The 19,939-nt window shown below is 43.1% G+C and overlaps 1 protein-coding gene across 1 annotated transcript in view; it reads left to right on the top strand.

Annotated features, from left to right (window-relative positions):
* ITFG2 (integrin alpha FG-GAP repeat containing 2) overlaps positions 1 to 18,522 on the top strand; it is a 90,302-nt gene extending 71,780 nt beyond the window's left edge. The window contains exons 10-12 of the mRNA XM_073568548.1: positions 3,325 to 3,442; positions 3,536 to 3,709; positions 17,424 to 18,522. Coding sequence (XP_073424649.1) covers positions 3,325 to 3,442; positions 3,536 to 3,709; positions 17,424 to 17,536 — 405 coding nt within the window. The 3' untranslated portion in view covers positions 17,537 to 18,522. The remainder of the gene's footprint in view (positions 1 to 3,324; positions 3,443 to 3,535; positions 3,710 to 17,423) is intronic.
* Positions 18,523 to 19,939: the final 1,417 nt, after the last annotated feature.

Raw genomic sequence — 19,939 nt, 5'->3', positions numbered from 1 at the left:
TTTGTTTTCATTTTATTTGCATATTATGGTGGAAAATAAGTATTTGGTCAGAAACAAAATTTCATCTCAATACTTTGTGATATATCCTTTGTTGGCAATGACAGAGGTCAAATGTTTTCTGTAAGTCTTCACAAGGTTGCCACACACTGTTGTTGGTATGTTGGCCCATTCCTCCATGCAGATCTCCTCTAGAGCAGTGATGTTTTTGGCTTTTCGCTTGGCAACACGGACTTTCAACTCCCTCCAAAGGTTTTCTGTAGGGTTGAGATCTGGAGACTGGCTAGGCCACTCCAGGACCTTGAAATGCTTCTTACGAAGCCACTCCTTCGTTGCCCTGGCGGTGTGCTTTGGATCATTGTCATGTTGAAAGACCCAGCCAAGTTTCATCTTCAATGCCCTTGCTGATGGAAGGAGGTTTGCACTCAAAATCTCACGATACATGGCCCCATTCATTCTTTCATGTACCCGGATCAGTCGTCCTGGCCCCTTTGCAGAGAAACAGCCCCAAAGCATGATGTTTCCACCACCATGCTTTACAGTAGGTATGGTGTTTGATGGATGCAACTCAGTATTCTTTTTCCTCCAAACACGACAAGTTGTGTTTCTACCAAACAGTTCCAGTTTAGTTTCATCAGACCATAGGACATTCTCCCAAAACTCCTCTGGATCATCCAAATGCTCTCTAGCATACTTCAGACGGGCCCGGACATGTACAGGCTTAAGCAGTGGGACACGTCTGGCACTGCAGGATCTGAGTCCATGGTGGCGTAGTGTGTTACTTATGGTAGGCCTTGTTACATTGGTCCCAGCTCTCTGCAGTTCATTCACTAGGTCCCCCCCGCGTGGTTCTGGGATTTTTGCTCACCGTTCTTGTGATCATTCTGACCCCACGGGGTGGGATTTTGTGTGGAGCACCAGATCGAGGGAGATTATCAGTGGTCTTGTATGTCTTCCATTTTCTAATTATTGCTCCCACAGTTGATTTCTTCACTCCAAGCTGGTTGGCTATTGCAGATTCAGTCTTCCCAGCCTGGTGCAGGGCTACAATTTTGTTTCTGGTGTCCTTTGACAGCTCTTTGGTCTTCACCATAGTGGAGTTTGGAGTCAGACTGTTTGAGGGTGTGCACAGGTGTCTTTTTATACTGATAACAAGTTTAAACAGGTGCCATTACTACAGGTAATGAGTGGAGGAAAGAGGAGACTCTTAAAGAAGAAGTTACAGGTCTGTGAGAGCCACAAATCTTGATTGCTTGTTTCTGACCAAATACTTATTTTCCACCATAATATGCAAATAAAATGAAAACAAAACAGACAATGTGATTTTCTGGATTTTTTTTTCTCAGTTTGTCTCCCATAGTTTAGGTCTACCTATGATGTAAATTACAGACGCCTCTCATCTTTTTAAGTGGTGGAACTTGCACTATTGCTGACTGACTAAATACTTTTTTTCCCCACTGTATACTTTTCCTCTGATTGTTCCACTGCTGGTTTTGGGTTACACATACTGATGTAAAATACTTAATGTGTGAACGTGGCATTAGGCCCATAATCATTATTGAATCTGTGTGTTTTGTCGCGTTTTTAGTGTTTTATGCCTTTTTTTTTCTTTCACCAAATTAATATTTTCTTTTGCGGTTTATTTTTTATATACTCGCCTGCTGTATGGTGTTTTGTTTTTTTAAGTTTGCCATTGTGGGAATGGTTTAGGGTTTCAACAGAGGTTTCTGCCTGATTGATGATTTGTGATTTTTAAAAAAGTTGCAAAATTTGTCACAAACGTACTCCAGATGCCCAGGAAGTGATTTGAGCAATATTTATGACATTTTAAAAAAGATGTGACTTTTACTTAAGTCGCAAAAATGGTTAAAAACAGAAAGAAATACAATTTTTAACTTTGCAAAAAAGTTTGTGAACCTTTTGCATCATTTAGATGAATTTGAAGGAAAAGGCAATTCACGGTATGGGTTGCGCTAACAGAAATTATGATCCTTGATCTACTATTATAAAGAAGCATTTTTTTATTCCACACGCGTTTTCACACCGTACTGTTTCCCCCCCCCAAGTGTAAAGATGCGCCACATGTCCATCTCTGCAGGTGATCCTCGGGTGTCGGTGCACTCACAGTACCTATGGGATTTCTTGAAATCCCATCCACTATGCTGTAACAGCTGGACACTGCCGGTTGGACGCTGCACAAGTATGCAGCGTCCAAACCACAGCGTTTACTGATAGTGGGCACATACCCTTACTAATCTTATAGGTTTATTGTAAATAAATACACAAGTATAAAGTCCTTTGTCTGAAATAAAAATAACAAGCAGTTATACTCGCCTAACGCCCATTCCATTTGAAACCAATGTCTCCTGTAATAAAACAAAAATCTAAAAACAACAATATCCCTCAACTGTCCAATCCGCAGCGTTTACTGATTGTGTGCACATACCCTTAGCAAATAAATGTTACTTTTTGTGTAATGAAAAATACTGTAAACAGAAATATATAATTTTGGACTAAATACAGAAAGTTTACTGGTCCCGGGTCACCCTACAGCTCTGTGGTGACAGGCAGAATTGCATTTTCTTCACCATTCTAATAAGTTAGGAGTTGTTGTTTTTCTTCTCAATATATTTTATTGTTAAATAAATGGTGTTATTCAAATCTATAAATCATCCCACAGAAATCAATACCACGTACAGCTATGTCAACAGAAAAATAAGGGCAGACAAAAATGAATGGCTGTGGTGGGAAGTGGTTAAAGGGAACCTGCCATCTGAGACATGCTGGCCAAACTGCAAGCAGCATGAATCAGATCCTGACTGCAGCCAGGTATAGAGCTCTCTGAAAACGCTGCAGTATGTCACAGAAAATATACAGTACTTTTAAAGATCCGGCCAGGGATTACAGCTGGAGACCAGTCTGGTCCGACTTCGCGCCCGCCACCTACCTGTTCTTCCCAGTGCTCGTAGAGGCCATTGACACATCTCATGACTTGTCACTCACCTGCAACATCATTGGCATGAGGCGGCTGAGAGTGGATCCAGATTAGACACATCTCTCGTTATGGTCTAAGCCAGATGGTTAAAGTATATTTTTCTATGAAACACGGTTTGGACAGCATGAGTCAGACGATAGATTTTCTTTAAGTAGAAATTGTCTTTAATACTTACCGACCTTGCTACTGATGCGCCATTAGAGTAGTCAGATCTGCTTACTGCTTTTTAACATTAACTAGCATTATTACATTTTAGCGGCGGACAGACTCTAAATATATCAAAAATCAGAAAAGAGCAACTGTGAAAACCTGCACTTGCTCTGTTATTTCAGGGTAACGGACAAGAAGAAGTTGTGGCTTGTGCATGGGATGGGCAAACCTACATCATTGATCACAAGCGCACGGTCCTCCGCTTTCAAGTTGACGAGAATGTCAGTGCCTTCTGTGCAGGTAGGTACACGGTGATAAACTATGGTACAGACATTATGGCGCAGTTGAATTCTGTAGAATTTTGTTTTCTAATTTCTGATTTTTTCTCACTAGGACTTTATGCCTGCAGGGGTAATCAGAATACTCCATGTTTGGTTTATGTCGGTTTTAATCAGAAAATATATGTATATTGGTCTATAACACTTGAAAGGATAGAATCTTCCAATCTTCTGCAAGTATTAGAGGGAAATGAGGAATTCACATCTCTGCTTAGTAAATTGCATATAGGTAAGTGCACATTATCCTATTTGTGTAAATACATATTTTCATGACCCATATTTATAGGGAATCTATTGTCAGAAAATCACTTACTATTTAAATCAGGTTTTTGTGATGAATGTATTTCTTAAAGGGAACCTGTCAGCAGGATTGTGCTCAGTAACCTATAGACCGGTCAGCACCGTTATACTGATTACAATGATACCTTGGTTGATAAAATCCGTCTTGTGGTTGTTGTCTTTATTTTCAGTTTTGAGATAATGATATGCTCGTGCTCCGGAACGGCCTGTGTGGGGGGTCTTCATGTGGTGCTCTGCTTAGGTATTCACCAGTATGGCTTCTGACAGGTCACTGATCGCTCAGTAACCTGCCCCCTATTGTACATAATGAATATTTTACTGTTTTCTCTTTTTAAATCATAATGACAACACAAATAGTATGCCGACTTCGGACTCCCTGCCTTTGATGTGGGCTCCGGCGGTGAGCCCACATCTGTCCCGAGACATGTCAGCTGTTTTGAACAGCTGACATGTGCCCGGAATAGCCACGGGTGGAATCGCGATCCACCCGTGGCTATTAAGCCGTTGAATACCTCTATCAAATGCTGACAGCGGCATTTAACTTGCGCTTCCGGCCATCGGGCCAGAAATCCGCCCATCGGTGACCCCTGTCACTTGATCGCGGGTCACCGGTTTGTTGGGATGACAACCAGAGGTCTCCTGGAGACCTCTATGGTTGTCAATGCTGGGTTGCTGTGAGCACCACCTGGTGGTCGGCACTCACAGCAAGTGAGTAATTCTGCTATATAGAGGCGAACGGATCGCCTCTATATAGCAGAGCCAATCGGGTTATGGCAGCTTCTAGTCTCCCATGGAGACTATTGAAGCATGTCAAAAGTAAAAAAAAAAAAAAAAAGTTTTTAAACATATATATAAAAAAATAAAAAATGAAAGTTCAAATCATCCCCCTTTCTCCCGATTCAAAATAAAACCGTTTTTGAAAAAAATCACACATACACATATTTGGTATCGCCACGTTCAGAATTGTCCGATCTATCAATAAAAAAAAAAAAAAAATTAACCTGATCGCTAAACGGCATAACAAGAAAAAAAAAGTAAACACTAGAATTACGGTTTTTTTTGGTCGCCGCGACATTGCATTAAAATGCAATAACGGGCGATCAAAAGATCGTATCTGCACCACAATGGTAAGATTTAAAACATTAGCTAGGCGCGCAAAAAATAAGACCTCACCCAACCTGAGTTCCTGAAAAGTGGAGGCGCTACAGGTAATGGAAAATGGCGCAATTTTTTTTAACCCCTTAGTGACGGTGCCAATTTTTTAAATTCTGACCAATGTTACTTTATGTGGTGATAACTCAGGAATGCTTCAACAAATCCCATTGATTTTGAGATTGTTTTTTTCATGGCACATTATAATTTATGATAATGGTAAATTTAGGTTGATGTTTTGTCTTTCTTTATAAAAAAAAATATCATAAATTTGACAGAAAAGTAAAAAAATATCAATTTTCAAACTTTGAATGATTATTCCGTTAATTCAGATAGTCATACCACACAAAAACATTAATAAATAACATTTCCCACATGTCTGCCTTAGATCAGCACCATTTTTAAAATGCTAATTTATTTTGTTATCCTTTTAGCAGTAATTTTTAATTTTTTCAAAGAAATTTACAAAATTTGCTTTTTTGAGGGACCTATCCAGGTTTGAAGTGACTTTGGGGGTCCTATATTTTGGAAAACCCCAAACGTGATGCCATTTTAAAAACAGTGCCCCCTGACATATTGAAAACTGCTGTCAGATAGTTTATTAACCCGTCAGGTCATTTTCAGGAATTAATGCAAAGTGGTATAGCCGGAATGAAAAAGTGTTTGTTTGCCACCTAAATGTCGCTAACTTCTGAACTGACCGCTATAGCCGGGAGACGCTAAGGCCGCTATTTGGCAATGAACTGCTATGGCAATCATTAGGACCACACAATCATGATCTCAGTGTGTCAATTAAATTAAAGTGCAAGCCCCCACAATCTATTAACCATTTATTTGATGTCACTTTTGACAGCAGCAACTAAGGGGTTAAAAAACCCAGATATGGTCGGTGCCAACACTGATCGTTTGTGATACAGCAAGTTGTCAGCTATAATGTACAGCCGACAGCTGCTGGATTGTCACCTGTATGGGGATGATATTCTCTCTTATCTCAGGTCAGTAAAAAGACGTATTGGCTGTCATTAAGGGGTTAAAACAAAGTTTGGAATTTTTTTTCACCACTTAGATAATAAAGAACCTAGACATGTTTGGTGTCTATGAACTCATAATGACCTGGAGAATCATAATGGCAGGTCAGTTTTAGCATTTTACGAATCTAGCAAAAAAGCCAAACAGAAAGCAAGTGTGGTATTGCCCTTTCTTTGCAATTCACCACACTTGGCATTTTTTTCCCGTATTCTAGTACACAACATGGTAAAACCAATGGTGTCTGTTATGAGTTCATTTTCTCCTTCACCTCTGATGTCTGATGAACTCCCTCTGCTGGTGAAAGGAGGTAGTGAAATTGATCTGGATGGGAAGAACCTGTCATCTGAACAGGTGGAGTGTGATTGGACATCCGGAATTTCTGAGTGGACATAAGGCAGCCGACGCCCTGCAGGGGTGCTGGTGATCCTTTCTGCTCTCTGGCATCCAGTTTAGTTCCTGTCTACTAAAAGCTAAGTTTTTGCTCTATTTTTCCATGAGATTTTGTCTGTTTACTTAGTGTTTGTGTTCAGCCTGCCCTGGTTGGGACGGGCTGAATTCCATTTTTGTCTCTGATCAGTTGATCTCTTTGCTCTGTCTTCAGAATATACCTGAGTGCTGATATAGTGATTTTGAAGTCTAGTGACTTCAGGGCCTTTTCTATCAGACGTGTTGGACATTATTTTTGGCAGGGTTTTTTGCGTAATTGCAGCCAGCATCTTTTCTGTCCTTTCCTATCTAGTTAGTTGGGCCCCATCATTTGCTCAGCCTGTCTTTCTGTCTGTGTTTTCATCTGTTTTTCACCGGCAATACATGTTGGGGGCTGTCTATTGCTTTGGGGTCTGCTCTGGGGCAGTTTGGATTTCCCCTTTCTTTCTTTAGGCTTATTTAGCTCTCCGGCTGTGACGAGGGGTCTAGGGCTCCGTAGGAACCCCCCACGGCTACTGTTAGTTGTGGTGAATAGGATCAGGGGTCTGCAATCCACTAGCTACCAACCTCTCCGGTTTTCTGGACTTAGCTTGTGTTTTTGTATTTTCCTCCTACGGTGACTCATTCATAACAGGTGTCATTCAAAGGTACAACTCGTCCTGTAAAAAAGAAGCCCTCACATGGCCATATAGATGGAAAAATAAAAATTTTATGGTTCTGGGAATAAGGGGAGCTAAAAAGGAAAATGCAAAATCGAAAATACCTCCGGTCATGAAGGAGTTAATGTATACCATAAAAAAAAGAATAATTAACTGCACATTACATATGCGATCAGGATGCATAGCCAGCGACTGGCTGCTGCAGGTGATTTTTTTTTTCCAATATATACATATAATATTCATTGAGTAAAATGGGGAGCAGGTCAGTGAAGGATCAGTGACTTGTCATAAGCCATACAAATGAATAGATAAGCAGAGCACTACATGAAGACCCCCCCCCCCACAGGCCACCCCGAAGCACGAGCATATCATTAACTCAAAAGTGAAAATAAAGATTAAACAACAACCACAAGACGGATTTCATCATCAGGTATCACTGTAATCAGTATAACGGCACCAACCTGACACTGTCTGTAGGTTACTCAGCACAATAATAATAGGGTACAAGAGCCTGATTACAGGGATGTGTCACTTAGTAGACTGTATTGAAACCACAATACAATCTGTGTTTCATCAGTACTGATTAGCAGCTTTCTGACAATTCTCAGTGTACACAAGAAGTCAGGGGGGTTCTACACAGCCCAAAAGTCTTAGCATTGCTACATCTGCATCAAACAAGGATTCTATCAAGACTACACTATAATTATACATCACTGGCATCCTTGCCCTATATTCTGCTGCTCTCTGCAAAAACTGACCACTGGGGCTTTTTAACAGTCTGGTGGGATCCCAACCCTATCTTTTTTGTATTGAAATGTCTAATGGGACTCTGCAAAGGTCATATTGAAGGAGGGGGGCTGGGTCAGTTGTGACATCAACTCAGGATCCACCAATCCCAATAGATATCAGTTGTGTATAAAGGTGTTACTAGTAGTGGTAATCCTGCCTCTCATGATAAGGAAACTGATGGAAGCTCTTCCATAAAGGACAGGAAGTATTTATGAGTCTAAGAAAGCCAAAATGGCCAGTGTGAAAATTGCAAAATGACTAAATTTGTTTTTGTAAATAAAAATAGTTATGTAAAAAAAATTAAAATATTCCCAACATGTAACACAACACCTGATTTTAAACAATAGGTAATTTCCTGATTATGACTTTCCTCTAAGGATCCTTTGTTTCTCACTTTTTTTTATTGTCGCATTCCAAGAGCCATAGCTTTTTTTTTATATATATAAAAAGACGCTATGGCTTTTAGAATTATATGTATATGTATTTTCGTCAGTGCAGCTGTATAAGGCCTCTTACACACGTCCTGGTGATTCCTGTACAGGAAAAACCAGTACTGGTGAGATCCATGGTCCGTGTGCTATGTTTATCCACTTGCTGTCGGTGTATCACATCGTGTGCTGTCTGTGTGACATACTGGTGCCTTGGAAAAGCAGTACAGTGCGCGCTGATTCCAAGCGCCGGCTGCTGAAGGCCGCTCTCATCATTGTCACCTGGTCTCTCTATGATCAGCACGACCAGGCGACAATGATGGGAGTTATATTCGGCAGCAGCTGTGCACAGCCTGTGTAAAATTAAGTATTAAATAAAAAATGGTGTGGATTCCCGTATCATTTTCATACACAGCAGAGGGAAAGCCCACGGCTGGGGGCTGATGTTAATAATCTGGTAAAAGGAACAATGTTCCAAAAGGTTCCGAGGCTCACAGCTGTTTGCTCAGCCTTTACAGGTGAATATACGGGGGACCCCAGAAAAAAGGTGTACGGTCCTCCTATAAATTCAAACCAGCAAAGGTTGAACAGACAGCTGTGGCTTGATATTAATATCCTGGGAAGGGGTCAGACATATTGCCCCAACCCTTCACAGTGCTTGCGGTGATCTCATGGAGGTTATTGCAGTTCATCATTCCTGCTCACAGTGATCTAACATAGTAATATAGTTATTAAGGTTGAAGGAAGACTTTGTAAGTCCATCTAGTTCAACCCATATCCTATCCTAACTTGCCCTAACATGTTGATCCAGAGGAAGGCAAAAAAAAACCCATGTGGCAATCGGTAAGCTTCACATTGGGGAAAAAAATTCCTTCCCGACTCCACATATGGCAATCGGACTAGCTCCCTGGATCAACGCAATATCAAGGAAACTAGTGTACATAACCTGTAATATTATACTTTTCAAGAAAGGCATCCAGTCCCTTCTTAAATTTTAGTAGGGAATCACTCATTACAACATCATATGGCAGAGAGTTCCATAGTCTCACTGCTCTTACAGTAAAGATTCTGCGTCTGTGATTATGACTAAACCTTCTTTCCTCCAGACGTAGAGGATGCCCCATTGTCCCTGTCACAAGTCTAAGAGTAAAACGATAATTAGAAAGGTCTTTGTACTGTCCCCGCATATATTTATACATTGTAATAAGATCACCCCATAGCCTTCGATTTTCCAAACTAAATAACCCCAAGTGTAATAACCTGTCTTGGTATTGAAGACCCCCCAGTTCCCTAATAACCTTGGTCGCTCTTCTCTGCACCCACTCCAGTTCAGCTATGTCTTTCTTATACACCGGAGACCAGAACTGTACACAGTATTCTAAGAAAAAACACAAAAATTGAGCTTGGTTTGAGTTGGTACACATGCAGAAAATAAATGCATGTTCACATGGCCATAAAGCATACAAAACCTACAAAAGACAAAATGAAAAAACCCTGCTATAATAAGTAAAAAGCAAAAGTGCATTTAAATCATACAGAGTTCTTAGTAATACTGTATTTGATCAAACATAGCATAAAAGCTGTCCCACCATCGACAAGGTGACTCTGTGGTCGGGGCGGTCCTACACTGTCTAGTATCAATAACCTTATCATGTGTCAAAGTTGACGTCTGTGTGAATAAGGGCAGACAAGGACCGGGTCCCAACCAGTGGACACCAGTCAGGGGAAGCCTTTAAATACAATTTCCAGCTCAGGAGAGGGGGGCCACACCCCAGGTTGCACAGAATGCAAAAATACAAAGAAAAAAACACAAAAATTGAGCTTGGTTTGAGTTGGTCCACATGCAGCATATAAATGCATGTTCACATGGCCATAAAGCATACAATACACAGTATTCTAAGTGTGGATGCACTAGTGATTTGTATAGAGGCAAAATTATGTTCTCCTCATGAGCATCTATGCCTCTTTTAATGCATCCCATTATTTTATTTGCCTTTGCAGCAGCTGCCTGACACTGACCACTAAATGTGAGTTTGTCGTCCACCCATACACTCAGGTCTTTTTTAGTGACAGTTTTGCCCAGTGTTTTACAATTAAGCACATAATTATACATCTTGTTTGTTCTACCCAAGTGCATAACCTTACATTTATCCCCATTAAAGCTCATTTGCCATTTATCAGCCCAACCTTCTAGTTTACATAAATCCTCCTGTAATATAAAATTGTCTTCCTCTGTATTGATTACCCTGCAGAGTTTAGTGTCATCTACAAATTTTGAATTCTACTTTCTATGTCCCCTACAATGTCATTAATAAATATGTTAAAAAGAAGCGGGCCCAATACTGACCCCTATGGTACCCCACTGCTAACCGTGACCCAGTCCGAGTGTGCTCCATTAATAACCACCCTTTGTTTCCTATCCCTGAGCCAGCTCTTAACCCACTTACATATTTTCCCCTATTCCCATTGTTCTCATTTTATGTATCACCCTTTTGTGTGGCACCGTATCAAAAGCTTTTGAAAAGTCCATGTTACACCACGTCCACTGCATTTCCTTGGTCCAGTCCGGAACTTACCTCTTCATAAAAGCTTATCAGATTAGTCTGACAGGAATGGTCCTGTTAGCGTGGGTGGTCAGGAGCCAGAATCTCCAGGAGTGGACCCTCTGGACCGTGGCACCGAGGGGACCCGGGGTGGAAGGCGTCGGGTTCCTGCAGCTGCACAGCTGGAATCCAGAGCCTTGCATCCTGTGGTCTCCCATTCTTCTACGACCGTTCAGGAACCTGCACAGCAATCTCGGCGTCGCAGGCGCTCGGCTCAGACCAGCTCTGTACGACTGGTTGTTGCTGCCACCTCTTGGTCAGCAATAGCAGCGCAGACTGCCCTGCAGCAAGCCACTCCAGTGGCTAAATCCTCTCGTCACGCTACTGGGCATGCTCACGAGACGATCTCCCATTGGAGATCGGGAGTCACGTGCTCAGGTCCTTCTCCTGATCTGATTGGTCCATCCCAGAGATCTGGAATGTCCCGCACGGCTATAAAAGGTCCGCATGGCCGCTCGGCCATGCGCTAGTGTAGTCTCTAATTGCTACTGTGTGAATGATGATGGATGCATGAACCTGCAAATGACTCATTAAGATCCCCTCCCTCTGATATTACGTGTGTGTGAATAGGGACTTAGCCTTAGAGTCAGCGCCAGTCAGTGGCATGCTACAAGCCACAGTGCTCATCTCCACAGAGCTAGCGTCCGACAGTGCGCCCCTCCTGGGCATTGTCGTATAGCGGCTGAGTCAGTTGCCGCGCTGCGGTCAGCAGCACTTGTGGGCGTCCGTGGTAGCGACACCGCACGCACGGTAGGTCTAGACGGACACCGACCCTGTGTCTTGGGCCCGAGTCCTGTGACCATATACCGTGCGTGCGCACTGCTGAGACCTGTGAGGTCAACAGGCTCGGCATTTATGTTTATGCCTTAAGGCGACTCTGTGAATATAACAGAGTACGCCCAGTGCACACCGGGTGAAGTCCAACCCTTGTGCGATATACCTCCATATTGTGCATCTGCCATTATATAGCAGCAGTTTAACACCTCTGCATGGTGGACCCCGGGCGGCAAACGCACTTTCTATTATTTTATATTTAGTGCGTTCCGCAGTCCCTAACACCGGGCGAGCTGCCAGGTGGAACTGACCCCTATACAGGGACCGTTAGGAGCAGGCCCAGGGGTTCGAGTACCACGGTAGCCATACCGAGAGGGGCGGCACAGGATGGACTGGAGTAGGACAGTGGGACTGAAGTGTAGATGACAGAACAGGGCTGGAACACAGGAGACAGGAATGGAGTAAGACTATAGACTGGAACGTGGTGGAACTGAAGTGTAGATGACAGGACAGAGTTGGAACACAGGAGACAGGAATAAAGGAGGATGGAAGGACTGGAGCAGGATGGAACTGGAACACCGGAGGCAGAACTGGAGTAGGACGGCAGGACTGGAACAGGGTGGAACAGGAACACCGGAGGCAGGACTGGAGTAGGACGGCAGGACTGGAACAGGAGCACCGGAGGCAGGACTGGAGTAGGACGGCAGGACTGGAGCAGGAACACGGGAGGCAGGAGACGGAGGAAACAGGAACACTGGAGCAGGACTGAGAATAACTGTTAGCGAACATGGAAGACAGGCTGCGAGGCTGCTGCAGGAAACACTGAGGACGGCACCGAGAGACTGTAGAGAGCACAGGAGGAAGCAGGGCCCAGTGTGCAAGGTAACATAACGATCAGGCACCTCCCTCAGGGGGGAAGCGGCCTGATATAGCCCCGTCTGGTCTGCCATTGGTCCGAAGGTGCTTCCGGGTCAGGGCACAGCCAGAGCACAAGAAGCAGCAGGGAGGCGTGGCCTATGGCGCATGTGCATTGCATGCAGGGATGGCGTCGGCCGCGAGCCCATCAGAGGTGACCACCGTGGCCGTCGGGTGGAGAGAGGCTGTGGCGTGGGAGCGGAGGCCGGGTGAGTATGACGGAGCGGTGTAACAGGTCCCTTGTAAACCTATGTTGATATTGGGTCATGAGGTTATTCTCCTTGAGATACTCCAGTATATCTCTTAGAACAGGGATCACCAACCTTTTTGCACCAGGGACCGGCTTCAAGCAAGACCATTCTTCCATGGCCCGGCAGGGCGAGGATGGAGGTGTGTCAGGGGCGGGGCTATGGACAGGGTTGTAGTTTAGTAGTCAGTGCATACTTATCATAATATAACATTTATAATGTGAATGTGACTCAACTCACCATAGGTTTTGAATGAGTGGGAGAACCGGGCTTGTTTCCCTGTATCAGTGGGAGCACTGGGCTTGTTTTCCTCCAACAAGACGGTCCTATCTAGGGGTGATGGGAGACAGCGACATCCGAAGTGTGTTCCTTATGTCCAGTCTACTCCGTAATCTCGTTTTTGCTGCTGTCATTGCAGAAAATCCAGTTTCACACAGATATATGGCTCTGCTCCCACCCTCCCTCCCTCCCTTGTATATATGGCTCCGCTCCCACTCTCCCTCCCTTGTATATATGGCTCTGCTCCCACCCTCCCTCCCTTGTATATATGGCTCTGCTTCCACCCTCCCTCCCTTGTATATATGGCTCTGCTTCCACCCTTGTATATATGGCTCCGTTCCCACCCTTCCACCCTTGTATATATGGCTCCGTTCCCACTCTCCCTCCCTTGTATATATGGCTCCGCTCCCACTCTCCCTCCCTTGTATACATGGCTCCGCTCCCACTCTCCCTCCCTTGTGTATATATGGCTCTGCTTCCACTCTCCCTCCCTTGTATTTATGGCTCCGCTCCCACTCTCCCTCCCTTGTATATATGGCTCCGCTCACACCCATGGCTCCCCCATCCTCCTTACCCTCACGTCGCTGAACTTCCCTCCCTGCATCTCGCGGCGCTTCAGCTTCTTCCTGTGCGGAGCGGTCACGTGCTACCGCTCATTAAGGTCCATGAATATGGACACCATGCCTATGGGAGAGGAGTGGCGTCCATATTCATGACCTTAAATGACGGTACACTTGACCGCTCAGCACTGGATGAAGCCGCTGCGCCGACATGGACCGCTATGCAGGGTGAGTATCAGCTGCTACACAGCCGCAGGCTCCCCTTGTGTCCGCGAATCGGCAAGAACACTGCAACGGCCCAGTGCTGGGCCGCGGACCGGTGGTTGGGGACCCCTGTCTTAGAAAACCCTCCAGTATTTTACCGACAGTTGAGGTTAAGCTCACTGGCCTATAATTTCCAAGTTCAGTTTTTGTCCCCTTTTTGAATATTGGCACCACATTTGCCATATGCGTGTCCTGTGGTACAGACCCTGTTATTATGGAATATTTAAAGATTAAAAATAATGGTCTATCAATGACTGTACTTAATTCCAGCAGTACTCGGGAGTGTATCCCATCCGGGCCCGGGGATTTGTCAATTTTAGTGATTTTTAGACGCCGCCATACTTACTGCTGGGTTAAGCACACTTAATGTAGAATTTTTGTTATAATTGATCATGTTATCCGTCATGGGATTTTCCTGTGTAAATACTGTTGAAAGAGTCATTTAGCATATTGGCTTTTTCCTCATCCACCATTTCACCCAGACTATTTTTAAGGGGGCCAACACTATAATTTTTAGTTTTTCATTATTTATGTAGCTAAAGAATGTTTTGGGATTATTTTTACTTTCTCTGGCAATGAGTCTCTCTGTCTCAATCTTTTCTGCCTTGATTTGCTTTTTACATACCGTATATACTTGTGTATAAGCCGACCTCCCCCCTAATTTTGCAACAAAATAACTGGGAAAACTTACTGACTCGTGTATAAGCCTAGGGTGGAAAATGCAGCAGCTACTGGTAAATTTCAAAAATAAAAATAGATACCAATAAAAGTAAAATTATTTGAGACATCAGTAGGTTAAATGTTTTTGAATATCCATATTGAATCAGAAGCCCCATATAATGCTCCATACAGTTCATGAGGGGCCCCATAAGATGCTCCTTACAAAATACACCCCATATAATGTTGCACAAAGGTTAATAATGCCCCCATAAGATGCTCCATAGAATAATATGCCCCATATAGTGCTCCATAAAGGTTATGGCCCCATAAGATGCTCCATAGATTATTCCCCCATAAAATGCTCCATAGATTATGCCCCAATAAGATGCTCCATAGATTATGCCCCCATATGCTGCCCCATAGAATATGCCCCATATGCTGCTCCATAGATTATGCCCCCATATCCTGCCCCATAGAATATGCCCCGATGTCCTGCCCCATAGAATATGCCCCGATATCCTGCCCCATAGAATATGCCCCCATATGCTCCTCCATAGACTATGCCCCCATACGCTGCTCCGTAGACTATGCCCCCATATGCTGCTGCTGCAAAAAAAAAAAAAATGCCATACTCGCCTCTCCTCCTCAGGACCCGTCACCTGAGATATTCACATGTCCGGGGTCCATAGCTGCTGTCTGCCATGTCGTCTGTCAGTGACATTCAGGCAGCAGAGGGAATGTCGCGCACTAACCATGTCACCGCGCCCCCTGCTGCCTAAATGTCACTGACAGACAACGTGGCAGACAGCAGTGAGCAGTGACGGACCCAGGACAGGTGAATATCGTTATACTTACCCCCTCCTGGCGTGGTCTTGGCTTATACACGAGTATATACGGGAATTTATTTAATCTTCTGTATTTATTTAATACCTCATCGCTACCTACTTGCTTTAATTCTCTAAATGCTTTCTTTTTGTCCCTTACAGCTCTATTTAGCCATTTAATCACAAAAAAAGTCCTAAATATAATTAAACCCCTAATTCAATGGGGTATATCCCCTAAACAAGCAATTTTATCACAAAAATGGGTTCCTAAAAGTAGGCAACACTCAAGGGATATTAATAAAAATAATTTTATTGAAATAGATTAAAAAACAAGTAAAAACAAATGGTACTGAAAATACAAAAACCAGGGACATGATGCCATAGAGTACCAACAGTGCATAAAAAGCCTACAGTATACTGAACAACCAAGTTCACCAGCTGGAGGACTGATGAGATCCGCTGCAACAATGGCACAATGCAAATATAATGCATGAAAAAACTTTTTGCGTATGTGGGGTGATGTAAACAAATGCCGATATAATGGAACAAGTGATTATGTGCTTATTACTGTAAACCTTAAAGATAAGCTTCATAGCTATATTTTATTTTATCAAAATAATGTGCAAAAGGGATGAACTAGTCCCTATATAAGGTGCATAGTGGTATAAATATTCTTATAGCATATTAAAGAGGACGCCTCCCGAAGGATAGCGAAACGCGTGTCGGGGCAGCAGGGACACCAGGATTTCCACGTGCATCACACTGGTAATGGATTTTAGCATCTTTAATATGGGGCTGGCAATGGGGGCGTCTTATAGACTCCTTTCCATTACTAACCCCTGGGCTTGATGACAATTGACAATACAAAGCTGACATCAACCCCAATCCTATTAAACAACTTTCCACCCCCATTGGGCAAGTGGGAAGAGCGAAGCTGAGTGCCAGATTTTGCGTACCTTATGGAAACGACATCTCTGGGGCGGCTGAGGACTGATGTTGGTAGCCTTGGAGGGGGGTGGCTATATCTCAAGCGCCCCTTCTCAGGCTATTAATTAATATCAACCCACAGCTGTCTGTTTAGTCTTTGCTGGTTTGAATGTATAGGGGGCCTTACATCTTATTTCTAGGGTCCCCTTAAATTCACCAGTAAATGTTAAGTATACAGCTGTGAGCTGTTATAATAGCCTGGGAACCTTTTGGGATATTGTGCCTTTTCCCAAATACATCAACACCCAGACGTGGGCTTTCCATCTGCTGGTTATGAAAATTTTGCAGGAGCCCACACAACTTTTTTTAATGTAATTCTTAATTTTACATAGGATGTATACAGCTGCTGCTGAATACAACTCCCATCATTGTCTCCTGGTTGCAATGATCACAGGGAGACCAAGCAATAATGATGAGCGCTGCCTTCAGCAGCTGGTGCCTGGGAACTGTACAGCTTTTCATAGATGACGGTACGTGTCACACTGATGACACACAGATTTTATGCGTGTCATCAATATTCACAAGTGCAGCACGCATTTTGTCCGTTCTGCGTGTAAAAACTGACGTCGGCCTGTTTTTGCACACGGCCCGTGTGAAAAACCTGACATGTGCGCACCACCATTGAATACAATGGGTGTTCGTGTGTCCGTATTTGCAGTCTTTAAAAAACATACTGCATACATACAAAACGGACGCGTGCAGGGTGGCTAAGGGACAGCACTTCTACTGTTGATTCTTGCTGGGGGGTTTATTTGCTGCTTAGAGGTCAGCAAAAATGGGGCGACACTATATAATGTTTTTAAAAAATGTTCCTACTTTACCACAGTAAAAAAAAATAATCTAGAAAAACATCACTATCGCATCACTTTACTGCATCACAAACTTTACGACCCCTATTATGCAAAGCCTTGTTCATCATACCACCAGCTTTCTGTATTGCCTATAACATGTTCCACCACCTTGCATTTCTGATCTCTTCACGTTTCTGACAATTCTTTTCGGTATTTTAATTTTCAAGGCTAAATTAGAATTGTTTTATGTTTCAGATGTGAATGATGTCTCCGCTGTACGCAATCTTGTCCATAAAACCTTCTATTGTTCTAATGGTAAACGTGAGGACTGTTCCAAAAAGGAGGCGACAGAGACAATGGGACTTTGACTTCCAGTCCATGTTCCACAAATCAATGTGAAGTTATACACTTTGTGCCTGGTCTGCAACAATACCAATATAAAAAAATATGCTATACGTCATGATTATTCAAGATTTTGGATGTTTTCCTTTTTTTCACCCCCCATAGTATAGAGATTTGATTGTTCTAGCTCCCAAGGCACACATCAGCTGTTTGCGGGCACTACAGACTCCTCATCTGGCTATGTTCACATGCAGTGGCCTTTGCGTGTTGTACAATTTATTGTGATAATAGGATGTACAGAATATAATCAATATAAATCAACATCTATGTCCGTCTACTTGGGCTTTATTAGGCTAAGAGCCTGTAACACAAATTTAATGGAAGAAATGGTGCAGCATCAAGAACTCTTCTTCTAAATGAACCTGTACCATATCACTGGGGATCGTTGTGCAACAGCTCTGCGACATTGTCTCTCGGGACTTGTGTACACCACCGGTCATATCAGAGAAATGCTATCTGTGGTTTTCACAGCATTCGAACATATGATATTCTGTGAGGCTGTGCCCATGTCCAAGTGGTCAGGGGAAAAAAAAAATCAGACCTGTCCGATTTTCACTGACTGCCAGAATGGAGAGGGTGGAGGAAATTTTTTTTTTCCCTCTTCATCTCTGAGAAAAATGGTAGTGTGCAGAGTGAGAGCTGTTAAACAGGTATTCCCATCTCAGTCATATATACCGTATTCACAGCATATATCAAAAATGTCTGATGGGGCCTGCACCTATTTTGAGAAACCAAATAGTTGGACTTGTTGAACCCACAAGTATCGGATGTATAGACTCTGCTGTTCATATCTAAGAGCGTGCTAATCCTAACTACAATATGCACAAGACAAGTTTTGTAAATATGTAAAAAAAAATAAACTCTGAACAATAGGTGTTAGTAGTTGTTCCTTTAGGATTTTTGATCACTCATCTGTAACTGTCAGAATTAAAGGTGACTTCTCAGTTCTCAACTAAGTTGTATTTTCCATGAAATAACCATTCTGTCACAATTATTATTGCTATACACAACCACTCTTCTACTTCCTTTTCTCCTGGTTTACTAAAGGGTAGCGCCATTACTTTTAGAGAATGCCAAGAGTGTGCAAAGCAGTAATCAAAGCAAAAGGTGGCTACTTTGAAGAACCTAGAATATAAGACATACAGTATTTTCAGTTGGTTCACACTTTTTTGTTAATTATATAATTCCACGTGTTAATTCATAGTTTTGATGCCTACAGAGTGAATCTACAATTTTCATAGTCATGAAAATAAAGAAAACTCTTTGAATGAGAAGGTGTGTCCAAACTTTTGGTCTGTACTGTATAATAGAAACAAGTGCACCAATTCTACATGTTTGACCCACTCCGGGTTTTGATTTACAAATACTGATGTGAAATACTGACTAAATACTGATAGTGTGGCTGTAGCGAGACAAGGAATACGGCGAGGGACAGAACGATGGAGAGGTGAGTGATATTGTTGTTTTTTATTTTACTTTTATTACAGGAGAACGAGGGCTTTGCTGGAATTAGGCATTTAAATAAAAATGGAAAACTGTATTTAGTCTTATTTCAAATAAAGGACTTTATTCTGGGTGTCTGTGCTTATTTACCATGTAACTATAGGATTAGAAATGGATGGGTGTCTTATAGATGCCTCTCCATTACTAAGCCGTGGGCTTGATGTCACTTAATATAAAGATGACATCAGTCCCACAAATAATACCCCACTTGCCACCGCTACAGGGCAAGTGAGAAGAGCTGGGCAAAGCGCCAGAACTGGTGCATCTAATAGATGTGCCTTTTCTGGGCAGTTGCAGGCTGCTATTTTTAGGCTGGGGGCGGTTAATATCCATGGCCCCGTACCAGCCTGAGAATACCAGCCCCTGGCTGTCTGCTTTAGCAAGGTTGATTGTCAAAAATGGGGGGAACCCACGCTGTTTTTTTAAAATTATTTAAAAAAACAGCATGGGGACCCCTCTATTCTTGATAACTAGCCTTGCTGACAGCTGAGCATTGAAGCCCCCAGCTGTGAGTTTTGCCTGGCTGGTTATCAAAAATCAGGGGAACCCACGCCGTTAATTTAAATTATTTATTTACAGCGCGGGATCGGCTGATGAATACTCCCATCTGCCGCTCCTGGTCTCACTAATTAGCGGCAGCAGTTGTGGGATGATGGGATCAGTAATTCCATCAGCTGACACCAGTGACCGGAGGTAAACTTTATACCTCCGATCACAGCTGAGCGCTCTTGCTGTCTTTTGACAGCGTGGGAACCGCGGTTCTCTGACAGGCGGGGAAGATTTTCCCGCTGATCAGAAGCGATGTTTGCAGCGCCGTCATGCACATCGGTGTTCAGGCAGCTGCACCCAAACAGTAACACGGACTT

The sequence above is a fragment of the Dendrobates tinctorius genome, unplaced genomic scaffold (genome assembly GCF_039654945.1).
Source record: "Dendrobates tinctorius isolate UK_male_01 unplaced genomic scaffold, ASM3965494v1 ptg000001l, whole genome shotgun sequence".
Lineage (NCBI taxonomy): Eukaryota > Metazoa > Chordata > Amphibia > Anura > Dendrobatidae > Dendrobates > Dendrobates tinctorius.
The sequence above is the reverse complement of the archived record's forward strand: the minus strand, read 5'-3'. Positions and strand labels throughout refer to the sequence as shown.